This window comes from Cucurbita pepo, chromosome LG09 (genome assembly GCF_002806865.2).
Source record: "Cucurbita pepo subsp. pepo cultivar mu-cu-16 chromosome LG09, ASM280686v2, whole genome shotgun sequence".
NCBI classification, from domain to species: Eukaryota; Viridiplantae; Streptophyta; class Magnoliopsida; order Cucurbitales; family Cucurbitaceae; genus Cucurbita; species Cucurbita pepo.
Window position 1 is genome coordinate 815,386 of NC_036646.1, and position 21,889 is coordinate 837,274.

Genomic DNA, 21,889 nt, shown 5'->3' on the forward strand with positions numbered 1-21,889 from the left:
ACTCTGTATTGTGTAGCTTGTATCCTATTTAAACGTTGTGAATATCAATGAAGATTAAGAACATTCAATCCCAATTCTATTTCTCATTCTTAACTCTGTATTGTTTACTTGAGTAATAATATTTTTAGATCTATTCACTTTTGAGTGGTAGAGTCAGTTGGTGTTAAAGCCTCCCATGAGGCTTATGGAGCTCCCGAATAGCCTCGATGCTCGACTCATTTCTCTGAATCCCTCGAACAAAGTACACTCTTCGGTCAACACTTTAGTCACTTTTGACTATACCTTCGAGGCTCACAATTCTTTGTCAGATATTTGAAGATTTTATTGACATGGCTAAGTTTATAGCATGACTCTGATACCAACTAACACAATATCTACCCTCAAATGTATGAATAGATCTGAAAATATTATTACTCAAGAAAACAATACAGATTTAAGAATGAGAAATAGAATTGAGATAGAAGGTTCTATCTTCATTGATATTCACAACGTTTAAATAGGATACAAGCCACCAACTAATACCTACAAATAAGAAAAATATAAACTAACTAAATCTTGAGAATATAAACTAACTAAATCTTGAGAATCAAATAAAATATACTACTAATCAAATCATAAGAACAAATATTAACGGATTACAAATATCTAAGATATATTCCATAACTAATATATTCTCCAAATATTAACTAGTTATGAATATCTAAGATATATTTTATAACTAATTCAAACTAGCAATAAGTTGCACTAAATTCTGACATAAGAATAACTAATGTGAAAATAATAGGAAGTGGAAATAGCCCACTATAACGAGGCGATGCCTTTTCGAATGATTAAGTTAGGCTCATATCGACAAACATTAGCAACACTTTCAGCTCCAAAATCATATTTCCATATCTAAATGTAAGTTTAGAGGTGTGATCTCATTGGTCCAAAATTAGGTTCGTGCCGATGATATCAAGTAACATACAAAATTGAGATTGATGGTAAGTAAAAATAGAAACAAAATTTTCATTAAGACTACCAGTTGGTGCTGTCAGGCAATGGGAAGGCGTCGAATTCAGCGGACAGCAACCAATTCCACATCAAAAATAAGCCATGAGTTCGGCGGAATCTTCCCACCCGCACCTACAGCTCCATAACTGCATCCACCAAAACATTTGTTCAAAAACAAGTTAAAGTTAAGAGATTAATGTGTATTCTACCCAAAATCACATTCAAAATGTAACAGCCAGTAGATATTAGCTCTTTTTGAGCTTTTCCTTTCGGGCTACTAGGAAGAGGTTTTCACGTCCTTATAAGAAATGTTTCGTTCCCCTCTCTAACCAGTGTGAGATCTCACAATCCACCCCCTTAGGGACCCAATGTCCTCCCTGGCACACCGCGGTGTGCCAGGCTCTGATACTATTTGTAACAGCCCAGGCCCACCGCTAGTAGATATTGTCTTCTTTAAGTTTTCCCTTTCGGGCTTTCTAAAACGCGTGTACTAGGGAGAGGTTTCCACACCTTTATAAGAAATGTTTCGTTACCCTCTCGAACCAACGTGGGATCTCTAATACGCATACTTGAGAGGATTCAACCAAAATTATCATAATAATCACGTTACAAATACAACTACATACCCCATTGATGGAGGAATAGTCAATCTCCTTTTATCCCCAATACGCATACCTGAGAGGATTCAACCAAAATCGAAGTTTAGTAACTAGTAAGAGTCAAAGTGACGAAATCAAAGTTCAATTAAAAGAACTTGGGTCATTCAAATGATTACCATTAACCCCGACATCCCATCCCTTTATCACCTGTCCCAAACCTGCAACAAGACAACGTAAGTTATGATTTAAATGTTCTGTCACAAACCCAAATATTTTCTTCAACAACAAAGTACTTCACATCAATAAATGAAAAGATGCATCACATTAACCCAAAATTACCTAAACGGAATTTGAACGGTGCTCTACCGACGTTACTGTCAAATATTTTGCCGTTCTTTAGCTTGCCAATGTAGTGAACACTAACCTGAAATCAGAGAAGCTATCTTAGTTATATTTGTGAGTGTCCGAGCCAACTTGTGCGAACCTTGACTAGTCTCACACGAGAACCGCCTAACCTTACTAAAGCCGATTTCAACCAAATCCTACCATTTGCATCTAAATTCTAAAGCTAACTTCAATTGTAGCATATAATACTGCATGGCTTGTCAGCTGAAATCAACAGGCAGAACCTATGGTAGGGACAAAAATTCATTCAAGTAAATAGACTTCTACCGTACCTGGTTTCCGGGTGAAGCTCTTTTACCATCTGGTTTACCCATGGCTATCTCCTCAATAACCAACCCATTAGAAAAGGTTCTCACTTTAGATGACTTGGATTCGCTTCCCTTCTCTTTTGACCCGAGAGTTGATTTACGATGATCTCCCACCATTTTAGTTAGTTCTTCGGATTTTGATCCGACTTCAGTCTCCTTGTTCTTCTCCTCCTTTTTTTTCTTCTCTTTTTTCTTCTTCTTTTTTTGTTTATCTTCCGAATGGTTTTCACCATCAACAACGTCCATGTGAGTCGAGGCATCCCTATGCACATAGCCATCAAAAATTTCAGTTATCTAGTAACAACGAGAAAAACGCTGAGGAGTAAAAGCAAGCTGTAACATGAAATGACTGTGAAGTTTCAGTTTTGTCTAAAATTATTATAACATAAATGTAAGTTCGTAATGCAGAAAAGCATGCCGAGAGAAAGGAAACAATAGAACTGTCAACATCATGCCCTTCAACCCAACTTAATAAAGGCACAGTTTCATCCGGTCCCACATAAGAATAAGCCCTCTTGGGCATATCTATTATCTACGTTCATCAATTATTTTTTCCTTCTCTTGCTTAGTTCCTCCCTCTCCTCTTCAATCCTTCTTCTTGACACTACCACTTAAAAGTGTAAAAAGATCTGAAAATATTATTACTCTATTCACTCAAGGAAACAACACAGAGTTAAGGATGAGAAATAGAATTGGGATCGAAGGTTCAGTCTTCATTGATATTCACAACGTTTAAATAGAATACAAGCTACCAACTAATACCTACAAATAAGGAAAACATAAACTAACTAAATCTTGAGAATAAAATATACTACTAATCAAATTATAAAGGGAAAAATATTAACTGATTACGAACATCTAAGATATATTTCATAACTAATATATTCTCCAAAGATTAACTGATTACAAATATCTTGACTAATTCAAATTAACAATAAGTTGCACTAAATTCTGATAGTCTCCCTTAGTGCAAGCTAGGTTCTCATGAATGTTTGTGGCTCAGGAGGCTTATTCAAGAAATGGTTACTACTCTCAATCAGCCAATTCAAATTAATTGTGATAATGAAAGTGCAATAAAACTAGCTGGAAATCCGGTGTTTCATGCTCGTTCGAGACATGTTGAAACTCATTATCATTTTGTTCGAGAGAAAGTGTTATCGCAGGATGTTGAATTGTAGAAAATACATACTAATGAGCAAGTTGCAGACATATTTACTAAGGCACTTTCCAAATTGAAGTTTGAAGTTTGAAGTTTCTCGTAAGGCTCTCGGAGTTGTTGAGAAATAAGCTTGCACTAAGGGAGGCTGTCAGAATTTAGTGTAACTTATTGCTAGTTTGAATTAGTCAAGATATTCGTAATCAGTTAATATTTGGAGAATATATTAGTATTGAAATATATCTTAGATATTCGTAATCAGTTAATATTTTTTCCTTTATGATTTGATTAGTAGTATATTTTATTTTATTCTCAACATTTAGTTAGTTTATATTTTCCTTATTTGTAGGTATTAGTTGGTAGCTTGTATCCTATTTAAACGCTGTGAATATCAATGAAGACAGAACCTTCGATCCCAATTCTATTTCTCATTCTTAACTCTGTATTGTTTCCTTAAGTAATAATATTTTTAGATCTATTCACACGTATCTCATTTTGAAATTCTACTTATGGTTTTGGAACATTATTGGCATCAGCCACTCTCCTGATAGAAGGTTTTCCATGATAAAGTAGGTTATGTTGCACTCACTAGAATGTTTTCCGGCAAGCCACTCTCTCCGCAACTTTATAGTGTAGTTGTTGGGAAAGAATAGAAGGTTTTCGAAGGCATCGAAGGTTTTAGGGAGGAGCCAAAAATCGAAGTATGTCCCATTTAATAAATGCCTTTCTTGGGGCGTCGAAAAAAAACATGTAATTACTCACCGATGTTGAATCTTCCCAATTGGAGCCTCTCTTAGTAATTTAACTCCCCTCTAGACTTATCTCCTAATATAGTTCTTAATTTCACCTATCCTTCAAGAAAAGGCATAAATTTCATAATATTCACTAAGTTACGAAAAGTATAATTGGTTAACATAGTCATGGAGTAGATCCCTAAGGCCTAGATCATGCGTGAATCTCATCATGCAAAGAATTACATCCTTTAAAATGGATCAAACTAGGCAGTAATATTTCCAAACATGGAAGAGATCAGAACAGAACTAATGCAGAAAAGACACATATCATCTTCAAATATAGTATCGAAGACAGTAGAATAAGATCGAAATATTCACCTCTGTTTAGATAGCTTTTTGTCATTCTTATCTCCATCAGAAATCTGATTGACACCTTCACTCTTCACTTCTTCTGGTGGCTCTTCCCCAGCCTTTTCTTCTTTTACCTTCTTCTTTTGCTTCTTTTTCTTTTTGCTGGCATCATTATCAAATTTCCAACATAAGAAAGTGAAATAACATTTACTGTTAAATAGCAATGTGGTTAAAGTTCAGGGATAAAATTACATTTACTGTCCTTACCCTACCAAAAATTTAACTAGAGTAAACCTGCTGATGGAAATTTTATCCCCATCACTAAACAGGAAATTTAGAGGCCACGGATAACACCCTCGAGCCTAACCAAAGAGATTAAGCTGTATAATTGAGTACTTAAATAATCTCACCTTTCCAAAAGATCAACGTGCTCATCATTTTCGACTTTTCTTTTTATGCTAGAAGCATCATTGCCATCTTTTGCTTTGGCCTCCTTCACATTCCCAGTACTTGGGTTTTTTTGTTCTTGCTCGGATTCTAATTTCTGAATATTTACTTTGCTCTTGCTTTTAGTAGGAAGTGGAAATCCATCTTCATCTTCACTTTCTGAAACTGCATTTTGCACATTTCTTTTCAATACAATCTGACGCTGAGAGTTCCTATTGTCTTCAGAGTCACTAGACTTATTTTTCTTCACTTTCTTGGCTTGACCATTGGCATCATTTGATTTTTCATCATCCACTATCTCCTCAATTACAACTAGCAAACATGGGAAAGGAAACAAACACTTGAATTAAACATTAATATTGTTCAAGGTCGAAATGAAAGAGTTCAAAAATGAACTTTGGATAAGTAAAAACGGTAAAGTTCAGCATGGCTGCACCCAAAAAGATATAGTAGCAACAATTTACTTCTTTTTTTTGGAATGAAATCGTACACTCCAACATATGACCAAATAAATCCCACAGGATAAACTTTTATTTTGTGCAAACATACAAAGCAAAAGCTGATAGGACACAAATCGCGAAGTAAAAAAATAGTTGAAGAAAACTTTGGAAAATGGAAGGAGATAGCCAACTAACTAAAAAGAATTACGCCTAGTTCCAGACCTTGCTGGCCTCTCTCCTATGTTTAATAATTCTCATATTCTTCTTTTTAGTTCCGAAGCTCCCACTAAGTAGATAGAACCAAGGAAGACCATGAATCCTTATATTAGCATGGTCCTTAAGACTAGCAAAACGAATAAACAGGCTTTCCCAGATTGTGCTCGCAGAATCCAGTGAATTAAAGGAAGTCACTCTCAAGGTACCAGTGGATCCATGGAGGACCATGATGCAAATGCTGGTCACAGATTCCAAACAAGTCCCCTTGTGCGGAAACCATGTGAAGATTGTGTTTCTTGTCCCATGTCCCTGTTCCTCAAAACTGTAGTCAATATCCGGTATGGATTCTTCAAAGTTCACAAGACACAAATTTGGGAACGGGCTCAATTTTGTAATGCTCTAATGGGTATTGAAGCTCTATAGAATCTTAGACCCTTGAAACAAAATGAAAATATATAACCTTCTCAAGCAGTTCAGATTTCAAATCAAATTACCATGTGGTGATATGGTCCTTCACCCTTCAAACAAAAATATCTAGTAAAATAGCCTATTATCGAATAGAACAACTTCATAACACTACTAAATGAACCACTGATAAAACATGGATAAAATGCCATGCACTTGTACAGATAGAAAGTTCACAGAATTTTCAAATTACCTCCACTTTTGGGAACTGACGAATTAGAGAATATTCCAGGATATTCATCGTCCTCATCGTCAATGAATTCATCATCATATTCATCCCCAGTGTCACATTCTGATGAATCCTCTGTATCCGTTTCTGCAATGTCCTCCCCAAAAGAATCACTTTGCATTGTAGTAAGAAAATGACAAAAGAATCACGCCAAAAAAAGACGACCACATACGTCCTCAATTTCTTTCTCCTCAAGAAAAGAGATATGTTCTGTAGTAAAAAAATGTTAATCAAAGCATTTTATAAAAGGATACGACTCATAGTCATCCCTGATGAAATTTCCCTCATCAGCTACAAAATAACCAGAAAGATGGATGCTTTGTGGGCCAATAACTGAGAAGGCTACCAAATCATCTTCCTCAAATTCAAGATTCAAGGGGCATGATTCAATCTTATTCGGTATCAAAGAGCACAAAAAAATTGGACTCCTATGCCCAACAGAACACTGAACGATGCTTCTCTCTTTCGATGAGCCAGAGCCCAAAGTTGCCTAGGCGATTACAAAGATAGCAAGAAACTAATAATAAGTCATCCCAAAAAGAAGCAAAGAAAGAAAATTCCATCAAACAAACTATACATCTTCAAAATATTAAGCAACGAAAATTAAAATCCAGTATAATTCATTGGCTCGCAGCATAACACCACAACAGTATTATCAGATTTACAAAATCAAAAGTCATAATGCAAACTGAAAGAGACAAACCCAAAATCACATGGGCCAAACCAAAACTCCGTCGACTTAAACGTTGTGAGAATAAATTTCAAACGAAGTAATATTACCTCGCCATAACATCCCCACTCCACATATAGAGACATTCAAATAGAATATATATATATATATATATATATATATATATATATATTATACACCTACAAAGCGGCGTCAGCAGGCAACAAACCTGAGTTACCCGGAGCTTTCCCGGCACATTATCAGAATGGTAAGGGTACGGTTTGCCTGGTTTCACTTCAATGCCTAGGACAAGCAAAAACAACAGAAGATACAGACATACGTGAGTATTAAAAGCATGCCAAAAATCCACACATGAGTGAACAGAATAAGAAAGAGCACAACGGGGTGATGTTAAACCATTTAACTTAAGTTATACAGTTGAAAACGATGAGCAGCAGAGAAGATGCGTAACCAGAGATCCAACGCACAAGTAAATGAGATAATGAAGAAGGAATTGTATTAGAAACATACCCCAAAAACCCATTTTTGAGACAGGAGAATATTGATTGAACGAAGCTTTCTCTTAAACCCTAGACGACGCCCGCTCTGCTCTCTTAAACCCTGAGCAGCCGCGTTTTTTACTGCTGCTACGCGCCGTTCTTCAACTTGTCAACGAAGTTGTGAACTGTCGGATATTAATTTGTATTTTATACCAATTTATTATTGTTTGCTTTATTTTTTAATTTTTTTTTCTTTACTTTAANGATACTAATTCTAAGTTTTAAAACTAAATTTTAATTAAATTTGCAATAGTAATAAAAAAAATAACAATGAAAGTTATTTTCAGAGTTAATTTATAAGTTTAGTTACTTGCAATGCCCAACGTTCGGTTCAAACAATGTCGCTCAATGCCCACTCGTGCAAGTGTGCAAAGAGTGCTTGTCTGTGGCAAATGGAGGAGAGCTAATATCTCACCCACCTTGTCATAGCATAGGGCATGATGAAGAAATCCGATACGACTAAAGAACATTTTGTCAATTGGGAATAATAAAATCTATATATTAGAAGAATCATTTTCCATCTTATTGAATATCAACCCTCGACTCTTTCTATACATCAAATCAAAACACGTATCGAATCGGAAAACATTATTAAAATGTAAAGAACATTTTTTCATAGTTGGATGAAAGAAGAGATACACATGGTGGTGCAGGTACTTGCTGAATCAATGGAGTAAATTGATGTTCACCTCATCATTAGTGAGCGCTGCCTGTGCGCTCGCAGCCTCCATCATCCCGCTGCGTATTTGGTCGCTGACATCTCTAACATGGCCCGGACCGTGAGGAATGAACACAGTTGTGTTCTTGGATGAATTTCCAAGGTCCTTGATGGTGTCAAAATATTGAGTAATCAAGATCAGATCCATGACCTCTTTAGCTGAGGTACCTTCCACCCTATGGGAGAAGTTCAAGATATTCTCTCTCAGACCATCTGTGATTGCCTGTCTCTGCCTCGCCACACCGACCCCGCCTAGGTATTTCGCTTCAGCTTCAGCTTCTGCCTTTTTTACTAGGAGCACCTTCTCCGCTTCGCCTTTGTATACACTAGCAAGTTGAAGCCTTTGAGCTGTAGAAGAAAATGAATTACTAGAAGCTGAGGATCCCATAATTATATGAATAGTCCATGCAGTGTCCAGAAGGAGAGTAGGGGAAGAGATACAAAGGGCTCTTCCTATATGATATGACAAGCAAAATGACCAAGATCACTACCTGCATTAATCTCATTCATTGCGCTGCGCACCGAAGCATCCGGTATTATATCGACCATTAAAATGTGCTCTATACTATATCCATAGTCTCCCATCACCTGATTCAAAATGTGAATATGTGTTGAGATCCTAGTATCGGTCATATTAGGAGGTCCCAACAAAATTCTATATCTAAGATGCACCAAATAATAATAAGCTAATTATGACGAAGATAAATGAGAAGCATTTAAAAGTTTTCCAGACTCCAAATCAACGAATGTTATTGAAACAAATATCGTGCACAGTACATTCAAATACTACATGTTTTCAAAATGGCTGACACTGAGATCCAGACTCTGCACTGATTCTTATATACATAATATATAACATGCTTGATCATCGGCTGTCCATAAACCGACAAAAAGTAGAACCAAACCACTCCCAGAGCATTCAAACTCACCACTCACCAGCAGTAAGTACTTAAATCCGATACCATTATCTCCCGACCAACCCTTCCTTCTTGTAAGGGCTCAAGTCCACCGCTAGCAGATATTGTCCTCTTTGAGCTTTCCCTTTCAAGCTTCCCTGCAAGGTTTTTAATACACGTCTGCTAGGGAGAGGTTTTCACACCCTTATAAAGAATGCTCTGTTCCCCTTCCAATCAATGTGGAATCTCACAATTCACCTCCCTTCGAAGCCAAGAGTCCTCGTTGGCACACCACCCAGTGTAGATCTCACATCGATTGGAGAGAGAAATGAGTGCCAACAAGAACATTGGGCCTCGAAGGGGGGGTGGATTGTGAGATCCCACATCGGTTGAAGAGGGGAACAAAGCGTTCTTTATAAGGGTGTGGAAACCTCTCCCTAGCAGACGCATTTTAAAAATCTTGTGGGGAAGTCCGAAAAGGAACGGCCAGAGAGGACAATATTTGTTAGCGGTGGGCTTGGGCTGTTACACTTCCTCTTAAAGGAAAAAAAGCAATAAAAAAAATTTCCGGCATCAAAAACTTTGTACAAGTTCTAATAATACCATGAATGGGCATAACTACCATGAATGTGCTGCAGAGTTACTTTTTTCCTTTTCTTTTCCCTTTTTCATAATGAAAAGAATGATGTACAAGACATTAAGAAAGCAATGATGGTCCAAAACCATGGATATGAAACCCTGCGAAGGCATTTGATTCATGGACTATTTGGTATGGTGTTTGTTCATCCTCAGGTGTTATGAGTTTGCGCAAACTATGCGATCCATGCTTACCCTAAACCTACGTTTTAAGCATACTTCCCAAGTTACACTTAACGAATCAAAAATCTACTAAGTAAACATAGGCTACATTATCTCATACTTCTATAATTCATTTCTCCTAACAATCAAAACAACCCTCACAAATATTCAAATGATTGAAAGCAAAGAGAGGGAGAGGGAAATAGCATGACATCCAAAAGCTAAAAGTCAAAAGGTTTTTCTTGTTTGGAGGGGAAAATTCAAGTGAGGAGCAATCTAATAAAAGGTCAAGTCACCTTCTCAAGTTCCTCCGATACAGCTTTAGCAACTTCACCCTTTTGTTCAAAGAGTTCATCCAAATTCATTCTAGGGACAACGGCACGAACCACTTCGATCAATAACCAAAATGCATTAGTAAGTAATAACTAAACCAAGAAAATACATTGAAATTGAATTATAGAGCTAAATAGCAACTGTGAGATGAGATCGTATACCATCAAACACGTAGGCCTGAATCTGTTCTTGGGGATTTTGCAACTCATAAAATGCATCATGAGCATTTTCTTTGATGACCCGGTACTGAATTGAACACAGCAATTGCACAAAGACATTATCCTGCAGAAAGGGATCAGAATTCGTGGTCATGAACCAGATTAGTCAAACACGCCACTTCATTCTTATTCAGAAACACATCATCTTCTCCTCGAATAATGCCATCCAAACCTCAGTTTTCATATAGAGATGGAATTTAGCTGTATGGCCGATCTCATTTCTTCCTTATTCAATCTAGTACATAAACCCCATCTACAGTACCGCCAAGCTACAACACGATACTCCACAGAATACGTAAGAGCTAAGCAACGATCTAGATGTACTACTTACGAAGGATAACATTAATCGACCCAAGGTCATCGGAATGATATGGGATCTTGCGAGCCATTTCGTTAAACTTTAATTCCAGTAAAATAAAAAAAAAAATATATGAATTCAAATCAAATTAGCGAAGGCCACAACAAATTCATATACAACGAAGATGAAAGAAAGCAGAAGGATCGTAAAACAAATATCATTAGGGAGTCAAATAAAAACTCATGATTGACCACCAGAGGATAATTTTACGAGACGAAAGGGGAGATACCTTGGTCTTGGTCTCAATACGAACATCAAGGGAGGAAATCCTAGTGGAGAGGAATCCGGCAAGGCACTGACCGGCAAAAGGGTTGAAGAAATGGAGCCCAGGCTGAGCCAATTTTTCAAACCTTCCCCATCTCTCAACCACCCCAACACTCGCTTGCTCTACGCAGCCGAACAAAACACAATACGTATTACCCATCGGAATCTCCGTCCGCCTTCACTGTAAAACCGCCGACGCTGAGTCCGGTAGACTTGCGAACCCCGCCGGTAAGTCAGCTGCACGATAGATTGATCGATTAAACGTGAGACGAAATTTGCGATCGAGAAAGACGATGGATAATAAACACTATTCTTTTTCTATACGCTATGAATAACCGACATCGTATACAATTTGACCCCTAATGGTTGCGCGCGTCAAAATATTAGGTTAGATAAATAAAAATAAACTTTTTTTTTTTTTTGCTTTTTTTTAATATAATTGACAAAGATTCAAATAAGACCTTTAAATTTTTAATATTTAATATTTTATTTAATGTATTTCCAAAATATTTTTTAATTTTAAAATTATCCTTATAATTAGTATTATATTTAAAATATCAATGAAAACATCTATCAACACCTCATAGATTATTTCCAGTTCTTTAATGTTACTTTCAAAAGTTCATGATTATTTTACTGAAAAGAAATGTGCATTTTATTAACATACATGTTCGATGATGAAAGTCCCACGTCGCCTAATTTAGGGAATGATCATGGGTTTATAAACAAATAATACTCTATCCATTGGTACGAGGCCTTTTGCGAAATCCCAAAGCAAAGTCATGAGAGCTTATACTCAAAGTGGACAATATCATACCATTGTGGAGAGTTGTGTTCGTCTAACATGGTCTTAGAGTCATGCTCTAAACTTAGTCGTGCTAATAGATTAGTAAGTCTTCAAATGTCGAACAAAGAACTCCAAAAGAAAAAGAAGTCAACCCTCCTCGAATGTGTGGCTTTTAATTTTGTAGGTCTTTTGTAATCATAAACTTACATCTTCATGACCATTCTCATTCGGATGTGGACTCGATTCATTAATGTACATCTATTTACTTGTGTGTCACATGCCCGTCAGCCTATGCTACTAGGAGACTTTTCACTCCCAAAACCACTGTGCTACTAGGAGACTTTTTACACTGATACCATTTGTAATACTGTTAGTTCCTAAACCACTATGCTATTAGGAGACTTTTCACTCTGATACGGTCTCTAATACTTATATGCTCAAAATTTAAATTATAATTTGGAATCTGAATTCGACACAAAATTAGCGGTTTTGTGTTATTTCTTCCGGAATTCGTAATGGAAAGGATAAGGTCGGGATATAGAGATTAAAAAAAAAAAAAAGAAAATTTTGGAAAATAGAAGAAAAAACAAAAGAATATTTACATTTTACAGTCAGCTCTCGGCTCTCAGCAGCAGCTGAGTTGTGACAGTAGCCACGTGGATATTTGAAATTTACCAGGCAAGCATCCGAAAAATGTCCTGTCACTATTGTTTGAACTCGTCAAACCGCCCACATTCGCAAGTGGCGGCCACGTAAATCAACTCGCCGACCAATCAACCACGTCAGCACTCAATTTGAAATCGACGACCGGACACCACCACGACTGCAGCAGTTGCGAATCCGCCGGAGCTCCTCCACGATCTCCTTGGCGTTGGGGCGGTCGTCCTTGTCCGCCGCCACACACCGGAAAGCCAGCTCTGCCATTGCCTCAACGCCGTTGATTACCTCGCCGTCGATACCCAAAACAGAGTCCACCACCTGATGAAGCTGACCCATTTGGATCTTCGACACGACCAGATCCGCCAACGTCATTTCTCTTCTCTCTCGACTCTGATCCACCGCTTTTAAACCAGAAATCAGCTCCAACAACACCACTCCAAAGCTGTACACGTCACTCTTCTCCGTCAACCGGAACGACCGGTGATAATCCGGATCCAAGTAACCGGGTGTCCCCTGAGGTCCGGTGCAGACATACCCAGATGAAGCCGACGTAGTGTCTGAAAAAACCAACAGCCTCGAAAGCCCAAAATCCCCAACTTTGATTCTCATATCTTTCTCCATAAAAATGTTCGAAGAGGTAATGTCTCTGTGAACAATCGGCGGCACCACAGAGAAATGCAAATACTCCATAGCCATGGCGATTTGCAGAGCAATATCAATCCTTACTTGCCATGACAGAGATCCCTTCCGGTACAAGCTATTACAACCATGGAGATGGTCGGCAAGCGTCCCATTTGGTACATAATCATAAACAAGAATAAGCCCTCTTGGGTCGCTACAATACCCATGTAACCTAACAAGATTCGGGTGATTAATTGAAGAAAGAATCAAGATTTCGTTACAGAACGACTTGGTGAAGAACGCCCTGCCGGAAGGAGCGGCGGCGTGGTGCTTGTGAAGATACTTCACCGCCACTAATCGTCCATCGTTGAGCTGACCCAAATACACAGACCCAAATCCGCCGTCGCCCAGTTTCCTCTTCGGGTCGAATCGATTCGTTGAGGATTCTAATTCTTCGTAGGGGAAAACCGGCGGGAGAAGATTAGGTGAACGATGACGACTGAGGAACTGGGCTGTCGGGTCTACTTCAATGGCGAGAGATCTCAACCATCTCGACCGGAAAAAAGCCGTCGTGACGGCGACAACCAGTAACAAGCACATCAACGCAAAAACAGAGGAGAAAATAGCGATTCTATTAGGATATGTATATCGAGTTTGAGCATGATAGCAAATGAAATGCCTATCTGGGTCTGATGAATTAAAGCCGCAAACACCATTTTTAGCTTTACAATCAGTACACTTAATAAAGAAAGGATCTTGATCTGTATCCCACTCGATTTCAAGCCCCAATCTAAGAATCCTGTCTAAATACTCCAACACCTCGCCTTGACAACCTTGCTCCAAGAACGACTGATGCTGAACGCCACATCCATGGAGCAAATTAAGTGGCTTCTTAATAAGACTACACTCCCACGGACAATGACTGCAGTTGGGAAGATGCGGCGGCGAACAGGGGATGAGAAGAGAGAGCCGAGAACAATACCCATCTGAGATTCGGAACGGAGAGCCAGAGAGATTAATCGAACGGCTGGGAATAGAACTGAAACGAGATAAACAGCGGTGGTTCGATCCATGGGAAGTGGAGGTGGCATTGTGTGGAAGAGGGGAAAGAAGGAGGGTAGTGGAGGTCGTATTGAAGCTCAGAAGAGAAAAGGAAATCCCATTAATGGTGAGAACAGAGTGAGGAGAAGAGCAGCGCACCTGAAAAGAAGGATGGCCGTGACCGGGAAGAGATGAAAATGGGAAAACGGGGTTGGAAGAGAACGGTGGACATGGAGAGATGGAAGGGTCGGCGGTGGAAAACAGAGGAGAGAGGTGGAGGAGGAACAGAACGACGGCGGAGACAGTAACAGAGGAGGGTGGAGAAGGCATGGAAACATGAGAATGGAGAGAAATGGAAGGGGAAGGAGATCCAAATCTGAAAGGCAAAGGAAAGGGAGTGGAAATGGGGACAGTGAAAGGTCACGTGAAGGCAAAGGAGGGGTTTTGGAATGGAAAGAAACAAAAGAAAAGCTTTAAAAGCAGAGCAGGTCTTGCTGCTGTGAGCTCTGCGCCTACAAACCCCAAACTTCAAAGTTTCTTGCTTGTTTCTTTCCTCATTGCTTTTGCTTTTGCTTTTGCTTTTGCTTTTGCTTTTTGGTTTCTGTGTCAATTTTTTCTCATAGCTTTTGCTCAAACTGTTGACCTAACTCATTTTGGGGGTAAACATGTGGGGGAGAGAGAGAGAGAGAGGCCCTTTTGAATTTTGTGGACAACTTTTTTTCAAACGTTTGAATTTACCATTTTGCCCTTTTGAACACAAAAAAATGTTTTGAATGTGAATTATAATCATTTCTAGAATGGAGGGAAATATGAGATGAGCTCATTCAATTTAGCCCTCCATTTGCTACCTTTCTTTGTGTACTTTTCTAGCCCTTTGTACCGTCGGTTGGAGAAAGGAATGAAACATCTATTGTAAGGGTGTGTAAACCTCTGTTCAACAAACGCATTTTAAAACCATGAAATTCACGGCGATATGTAATAGGTCAAAGGGGACATATATATTAGTGGTGGGCTGGTACAGTTACAAATGATATCAAAGTCAAAGAACAGGTCGTGTGCTAACAAGAACATCAATTCCATTAACAAGCCGATCAACTTGGTTGGCCTTACATACTAACAGCTGTAGGGAGCATAAAATTAGCAACTCTAAAAATAGGAAAAACAACAGCACACTTATTAATTGAGTGGGTCGACCATTCCCAGAGGAGTGGACATCTGATGGTCGACATCAACCGTAGAAGAAAGGTCTAGTATGACCATCTTTAACACACTGACTTCGTTAGACAAGATGTGTCAACGAGGATGTTGGGTCTCGAATGGGGTGAATTGTGAGGTTTTACATTAGTTGGAGAAGAGAATAAAGCATTTAGAGGCAGATTGTAAGATTCCACATCGATTTGGTTGGAGAAGGGAACGAAGCACTTGAAGGTGGATTGTGAGATTCCACATTAATTGGAGAAGAGAACGAAACATTTTGTATATGGGTATAAACCTCTCCTTGACAAACACGTTTCAAAATTGTAAAACTAACGGTGATACATAACGAGCCAAAACATACAATATCTAGTAGTAGCACTGTTACATCACTAGATACACACCATCTGGTATCGTATTCAATTTCCATGAAAATATCTAGTTAATTATACGTTGAAATTTTTAGAATACATAAATCATTAATACCCGGAAAAAGAAAGAATTTTGAGCATTAATTAAAAACTAGGAGACATGCATGCTCTCACCATTCATTTGTTGGGGACCCTATTTAATGTGGAACCCCTTTTAATTGCTATCTATCTACGCATTGCAACTTGGACTAAAACAATACAATTTTGTCACGTATCCCATATTATTATGTAATTATATTTATTGCCTAAAGCAATCATTAAATGATATTGCGATATTACGCATGTACCCTCAGCCACAAACATAATAATAATAATAATAATAATAAAATATAACTTAAACAAAAATTTTAAATTTTATTACGTACCCTCGCCTTCGGAGCCGCCATGGCCGGTACGTCTCTGCCACGGAGTTCAATTTTCTACTCGGTGCGCCGGGGAAGAAGGCGCTGCAAACGAAGCATGGAAAACTTGCCGCCTAAAGCGACGGCGATCAGGTGAAATTGGGGAGTTAGTGCGGCATTTATTTGTGTTTGATAATGGTCATGGATTTATAAGTGAGAAATACTATCTGGTATGAGGTGTTTTGGGAAATCCAAAGCAAAGTCATGAGCGTTTATGCTCAAAGGGATAATATCATACCATTGTGGAGAGTCGTATTCGTCTAACATGGTATCAGAGTCATGCCCTAAATTTAGTCGTGCCAATAGATTGGTAAATCCTCAAATGTCGAACAAATAACTCCAAAAGAAAGACAGTCGAGCCTCCTCTAAGGCCTAGTAAAAAATGACTAAGACTCCAAAAGAAAAAGGAGTCAAGCCTCGATTAAGGGGAGTCGTACTTTGTTCGAGGAGAGGTGTTAAATGATGAAAGTGTCGAGCCTCGATTAAGGGGAGGTGTACTTTGTTCGAGGGGAGGTGTTGGATGATGAAAGTCTCGCATCTGCTAATTTAGTGAATGATCATAGATTTATAAGTGAGGAATACTTATAAAGTCATGAGAGCTTATGCTCAAAGTAGACAATATCATACCATTGTGGAGAGTTATGTTCGTCTAACAATTTGAGGGCTAACCATGTTACTCTGCCGTGGTCCATGTCGAATAATTACACGACGGTTTATTTCGTTACATAATTAAACATAATTAAAAAAATTATTAATTAGAATTTTGGTAGTTTATAAATCCACTAGACACAACTTGTCTTTATTATTATTTTTTATTTGTGTCAGTTTACTTTAATTTTTAGTCTCTTATATAAATTAGTTATGGATAATAGTTTTAATTATTTAATTTTAGTTTTTTTTATAAAATTCAAAATGTAGATATAATCAAGGAGTAGGTATCTTATTTTCACTTCTATTTTAATATTATTTAAAAAAAAGAAAAAAAAGAACTTTTTACCGTATCGGAGAGGCGGCCTGAATTACGCCGGTCCGGCGGCGCGAATGTTGACCGAGACAGAGTCGCCGAATATTCAACGTTAAAACCGCGTCATTTCAAGTTGCGTCGCTAGCTGACTTTGTTTTACCAGTTTTGACAATGAAACGCCCGCGTTCTGTTCTTATCCTCCTTCGTTTACTTAGAAGTTTCCTGATTCAAGAGCAAATAGGAATTTGGTTATAAATTCACTGCCTTCTTTGTTTGGACAGAATCCAAATTTGAAGACTTCCTCTGTTTCTTCTTCACCTCAAATCTCTGATCTTCAATGGATTTCTTCGGCAAAGCCAAGACCGTCCGTCTCCGTAGCCACCACGACAAGTACCTCGTCGCCAACGACGATGAGGAGTCTGTCAACCAAGACCGTGGCGGATCCTCCAATACAGCTCGCTGGTCAGTCGAGCTTACATCCGGCGCCTCCTCTGATTCTATAATCCGTCTCAAAAGCTGCTACGGCAAATACCTCACTGCTAGCAATCTCCCTTTCTTGCTCGGAATGACCGGCCGGAAAGTGCTTCAAACCCTTCCCCGACGACTCGATTCCTCCGTCGAATGGGAACCCATCAGAGAAGGGTCACAGGTCAAGTTGAAAACCCGATATGGGAACTTCTTAAGAGCCAATGGGGGTCTACCGCCATGGCGAAACTCGGTCACCCATGATATTCCGAGTCGATCCGCTACACAGGATTGGATCCTCTGGGACATCGATGTTGTTGAGATTCAAGTTCAGTCTTTTATTCGTAAAGCTCCCACGATTGAGCATATGGATTCTCTGGATTTCAATCCCGGCTCGCCCCCTTCTACATCAGGCAAACCGGCGCATTACTCTAGACTTGAGGTATGAGATCTCTACAAAAAACTTCCTTCAATGCATCATTTTTTCTTCCTGTTCTTCAAATTCTGTTCTTCAAATTCTGATCCCTATTTTTTGTGGGTTTTCTTGTAGTCTACTGATTCAACAATCAGTGTACCTCCCAAATCTGAAGGAAGGACTGTTTACTATCATGTGGCTGATGAAAGTGGAGAAGTGGATGAAGATACAGTGGAGGGTTCTTGTTTTACATTCAAAGGAAGTGGGGTGGAGGGCCTGACTCGTAAACTGGAGGAAGAAACAGGGATTGAAGATATCATCGTGTGCACTCGCAACCCATTGAATGGAAATCTTTATCCCCTTCGCCTGCAACTTCCTCCCAACAATGCTACCATGCATGTGGTGGCTGTTCCCGAGTCATCAAAATGTGAGATAGCTTCAAACCTTTTCCTGTTGAGTTTGTCTCTAAGTTGGCCCTACTGGTTTTGACCTTTTTCCTTAACATCTTGGCTATCTTTTGTTTTTCAGTGGGGCAGGAGTTTGCAAAGCAACGTTTATTATGAACTCAGACAAGTCTCAGACCTTGGTTCAGACTCACTCAGATTCTTCGTTGTTTTTTCTTTTGGCTACACAGGAATAGTTACAACAAAAGGGTGTTTAAAGCCATATGTGTAGTCTTCCATGGATTGCAGCTAAATTCAGGAAGCTTTTTGTGTAATTGATATTCAAAGCTGTTCTTGAACTGCCATAGGAAGGGAGATAGTTCTTGCAGTCTTGACTTTAAGGCAGAGTTTTTGGAAAGGTTCCAAGTGCTTTTAATTCATGTTGACTTGGCATATCATTGAATTATTTCATTTCTGAACAGTTCCAACCTGCACTTTTCAAACAATTGAATAACTTTATTGGCTGATCTACACAGAAATCACCAAATGTTCATACAGGAATACGTCCCATTCTTAAAATGATGAAATCTATTACGATAGTATAAGGGCATGAAAACCTCTACCTAGTATGCATATTTTAAAATTGTGAGGCGGACGGCGATATGTAACAGGCTAAAGTGGACAATATCTACTAACAGTGAGCTTGGTATCAAAACCATACACTGGGCGGTGTGTCAACGAAGACACTGAGCTCTCAAATAAGGTAGATTGTGAGATTTCACATCGGGTGTACACTTGTGCCCACCGCATGGATGACATTTTTGTGTACACTTTACCATAGCTAGTTCTAGAATGATTGAATTCTATGAATTTGTGTGTTAGTTCTAGAATGATTGAATTCCATGAATTTGTGTAACAATTCAAGCCCACCTTTCGCAGATATTATCATTTTTGGGCTTTCTCTTTCAAACTTTTCCTCAAAGTTTTGAAACAACCTACAAGAGAGAGGTTTCCCCACTCCCCCTCTCTAACCGACATGAGATTTCACAATCCACCCCCTTGAGGGCCTAACATCCTCGCTAGCACACCGCCTGGTGTCTGGCCCTGATACCATTTGTAACACCTCAAGTCCACCACTAGCAGATATTATCATCTTTGGGTTTTCACTCTCAGGCTTCTTCTCAATGTTTTGAAACGCGTTTAAGGAAAATTTTCCACACTTTTATAAGAAATGCGTTGTTCCCCTCTCCAACAAAGGTGGGATCTTACACATTATGTCAGATACTTGTTAGAGCCATTCTCAAGAAACCACCACACTTGCTGGACATATCCACCTGTGAGGAGTTTATCAGGACATCACCAGCCAGAGCGCCACATCCTCAGAGATAAAGCACTAATACTGAGACAAGCGAATTGCATTGTATAGCCATCGAGCTCAAAGATTGACTGACAGCATTTTCCAAAAGCCCAAATTGACCATATGCATCAATCTTCCACATTCCACAAAACCAAACTTCTGTTAGACATTTTCTCGAACACCTTCAATGCTAACTCGAAAAACCACAAGCAGCATATAAATGAATCAAACTATTGCCAACATAAACCTACGAATCTAACCCAAGTTTTACAATATAAGCGAATTGCTGCCATCAATTTGATCAAAAACACGACAGACATAACCAAAATCAAGTAAGGAAGAAACCTGGAGAATTTTCTAAAGAGGCAGAGAGAAGATTCGTGGGTCGAGAAGCTACGGAGTCCCTGAGCGTGTATTAGCTTGAAGACGACATTGATACACCGTGGATTTGGTGGGATCGGTAGAAGCGTTGTCCACCGACAAGCATGCACTTGAAACAGTTCCAGAACTATGAATACAGTAAATGGAAGATGAACTTTGAGAACGAACACATGGACAAATCCAAAACTAACATGTCGGGAACGATTCGATGTTCTTCGAGTAAACCATTGAACCTATTACAACGAGAGTCTGTTTGGAAAGACTTTTTAGTTAGAATTACAGTGATGGGTGAATTTCTAATGAAATTTCATTAGATAATTTTGAGCCGTTTTATTTGACTAAGCCACAAATTTAAGTCATTCGGTGACGGGTTATTTTTTTTTGATAACGACGTATGTCTCCTAATCTCGCTCGTGAGATATAGTTCTAGATTTCTCGAGATGGTACCACAATTTTAAATTTTTAAGTACAGAAATCTAAACCACCATATGAAGTATCCATCTTCCATTCAAAATATCATGTAATTATTTGTGCATCCTCTTCAACCAACCACCAACCATTTTTTCTCCATTTATTATCACTTATTCTAAAAACAATAAATATCTATATTTTCTCGGGTTACAACAACCTCAGATCAAGCCCATTAGACGAAAGATGATATCAATATTGGTCCCATTATGTATCGTCGTGTGCCTCGCGATTTTAAAACGCGTCTACTAAGGAGAGGTTTCTACACTTTTATAAGGAATATTTCGTTATCCTCTTAAACTGACGTGAGATCTCATAAAAAGTAACACATTTACTTTCAAGCAAAGAAAAAAACAATAAACTCGTAGATGATGTTTATCAAAATTTTCTTGTTGAGTAAGAAAAATCTTTAATCTATTTTGAACTTAGGTAACACATTTGTAGTTCTATTAGCATTAAAGCTAAAGAAATATATACGTTATATATATATATATTTTTTTTGTTTTTTTAAATGTTTTTATTAAAAATAATAATTTTTCTTATTATAACCGATAAATTCGAGTATATACTTAAACTAATTGAATTATAATTGAATTAAGTTAATAAAAATAAAATTGAAAATAGTATATACCATTTTTAATGATTTTTTAAAAAGATTATTCCAAATACTATTACAAAGGAATCCCATTTACCTTCTGACTTTTTTTTATTTTTTATTTTTACATATTCATAATTACATAAATAAAACGTTGAAAATTTTATTTAAAAAAAAATCTTTAATAAGATTTTATTCCTTTTAATGTGAATCTAGAAATTAAATAAAAATACTTTTCATTAAAGCAAATATTTCTCTTTAATTTCTAGATTCTCATTAAAAGCCATAAATAATAAAAGAAATTAAAGATAAATAAGTCTATTTTCCTTGGGGGAAAAAAAGAAGATATTTTTTAAAAGATTTTCAGGAGAATTAAAAATGGTAATTTAAAATAAAAAATAATTTGGACAAAAAAGTCGATTTAATATATTTTAATTAATTAAAAGGGGCCAGCTGGTTGAATGGTGAAAAATGACGTGTTTGGCTTATTCCGCAGCGGTTCCCACGGCGGCGACTGCCGACTAATATTCCAATTCCAAATTAAATGAATAATTCTTTTTATAATTTA

At 37.9% G+C, this 21,889-nt stretch overlaps 4 protein-coding genes across 4 annotated transcripts; 1 reads left to right on the forward strand and 3 right to left on the reverse strand.

The window, feature by feature from the left end:
- Positions 1 to 855: 855 nt before the first annotated feature.
- Positions 856 to 7,693, reverse strand: LOC111802714 (peptidyl-prolyl cis-trans isomerase FKBP53-like). The gene is made up of 11 exons (XM_023687180.1): positions 7,545 to 7,693; positions 7,243 to 7,316; positions 6,598 to 6,833; positions 6,308 to 6,456; positions 4,957 to 5,305; positions 4,574 to 4,708; positions 2,270 to 2,567; positions 1,932 to 2,016; positions 1,769 to 1,810; positions 1,620 to 1,668; positions 856 to 1,139 (listed from the first exon to the last, which is right to left on the reverse strand). Exons 1-11 carry the CDS (start codon positions 7,555 to 7,557, stop codon positions 1,058 to 1,060), a joined length of 1,512 nt encoding a protein of 503 aa, XP_023542948.1. The 5' UTR covers positions 7,558 to 7,693; the 3' UTR covers positions 856 to 1,057.
- Positions 7,694 to 8,058: 365 nt separating this feature from the next.
- Positions 8,059 to 11,510, reverse strand: LOC111802687 (hypersensitive-induced response protein 4). Its single transcript, XM_023687145.1, has 5 exons — positions 11,124 to 11,510; positions 10,480 to 10,600; positions 10,282 to 10,373; positions 8,783 to 8,879; positions 8,059 to 8,639 (listed from the first exon to the last, which is right to left on the reverse strand). Exons 1-5 carry the CDS (start codon positions 11,316 to 11,318, stop codon positions 8,239 to 8,241), a joined length of 906 nt encoding a protein of 301 aa, XP_023542913.1. The 5' UTR covers positions 11,319 to 11,510; the 3' UTR covers positions 8,059 to 8,238.
- A 903-nt stretch (positions 11,511 to 12,413) lies between these two features.
- LOC111801388 (LEAF RUST 10 DISEASE-RESISTANCE LOCUS RECEPTOR-LIKE PROTEIN KINASE-like 1.5) lies at positions 12,414 to 14,848 on the reverse strand. Its single transcript, XM_023685367.1, has one exon. It carries the CDS (start codon positions 14,595 to 14,597, stop codon positions 12,735 to 12,737), a length of 1,863 nt encoding a protein of 620 aa, XP_023541135.1. The 5' UTR covers positions 14,598 to 14,848; the 3' UTR covers positions 12,414 to 12,734.
- Positions 14,849 to 17,332: 2,484 nt separating this feature from the next.
- Positions 17,333 to 19,001, forward strand: LOC111801548. The gene is made up of 3 exons (XM_023685576.1): positions 17,333 to 18,164; positions 18,273 to 18,564; positions 18,666 to 19,001. Exons 1-3 carry the CDS (start codon positions 17,595 to 17,597, stop codon positions 18,698 to 18,700), a joined length of 897 nt encoding a protein of 298 aa, XP_023541344.1. The 5' UTR covers positions 17,333 to 17,594; the 3' UTR covers positions 18,701 to 19,001.
- The last annotated feature ends 2,888 nt before the right edge of the window (positions 19,002 to 21,889 follow it).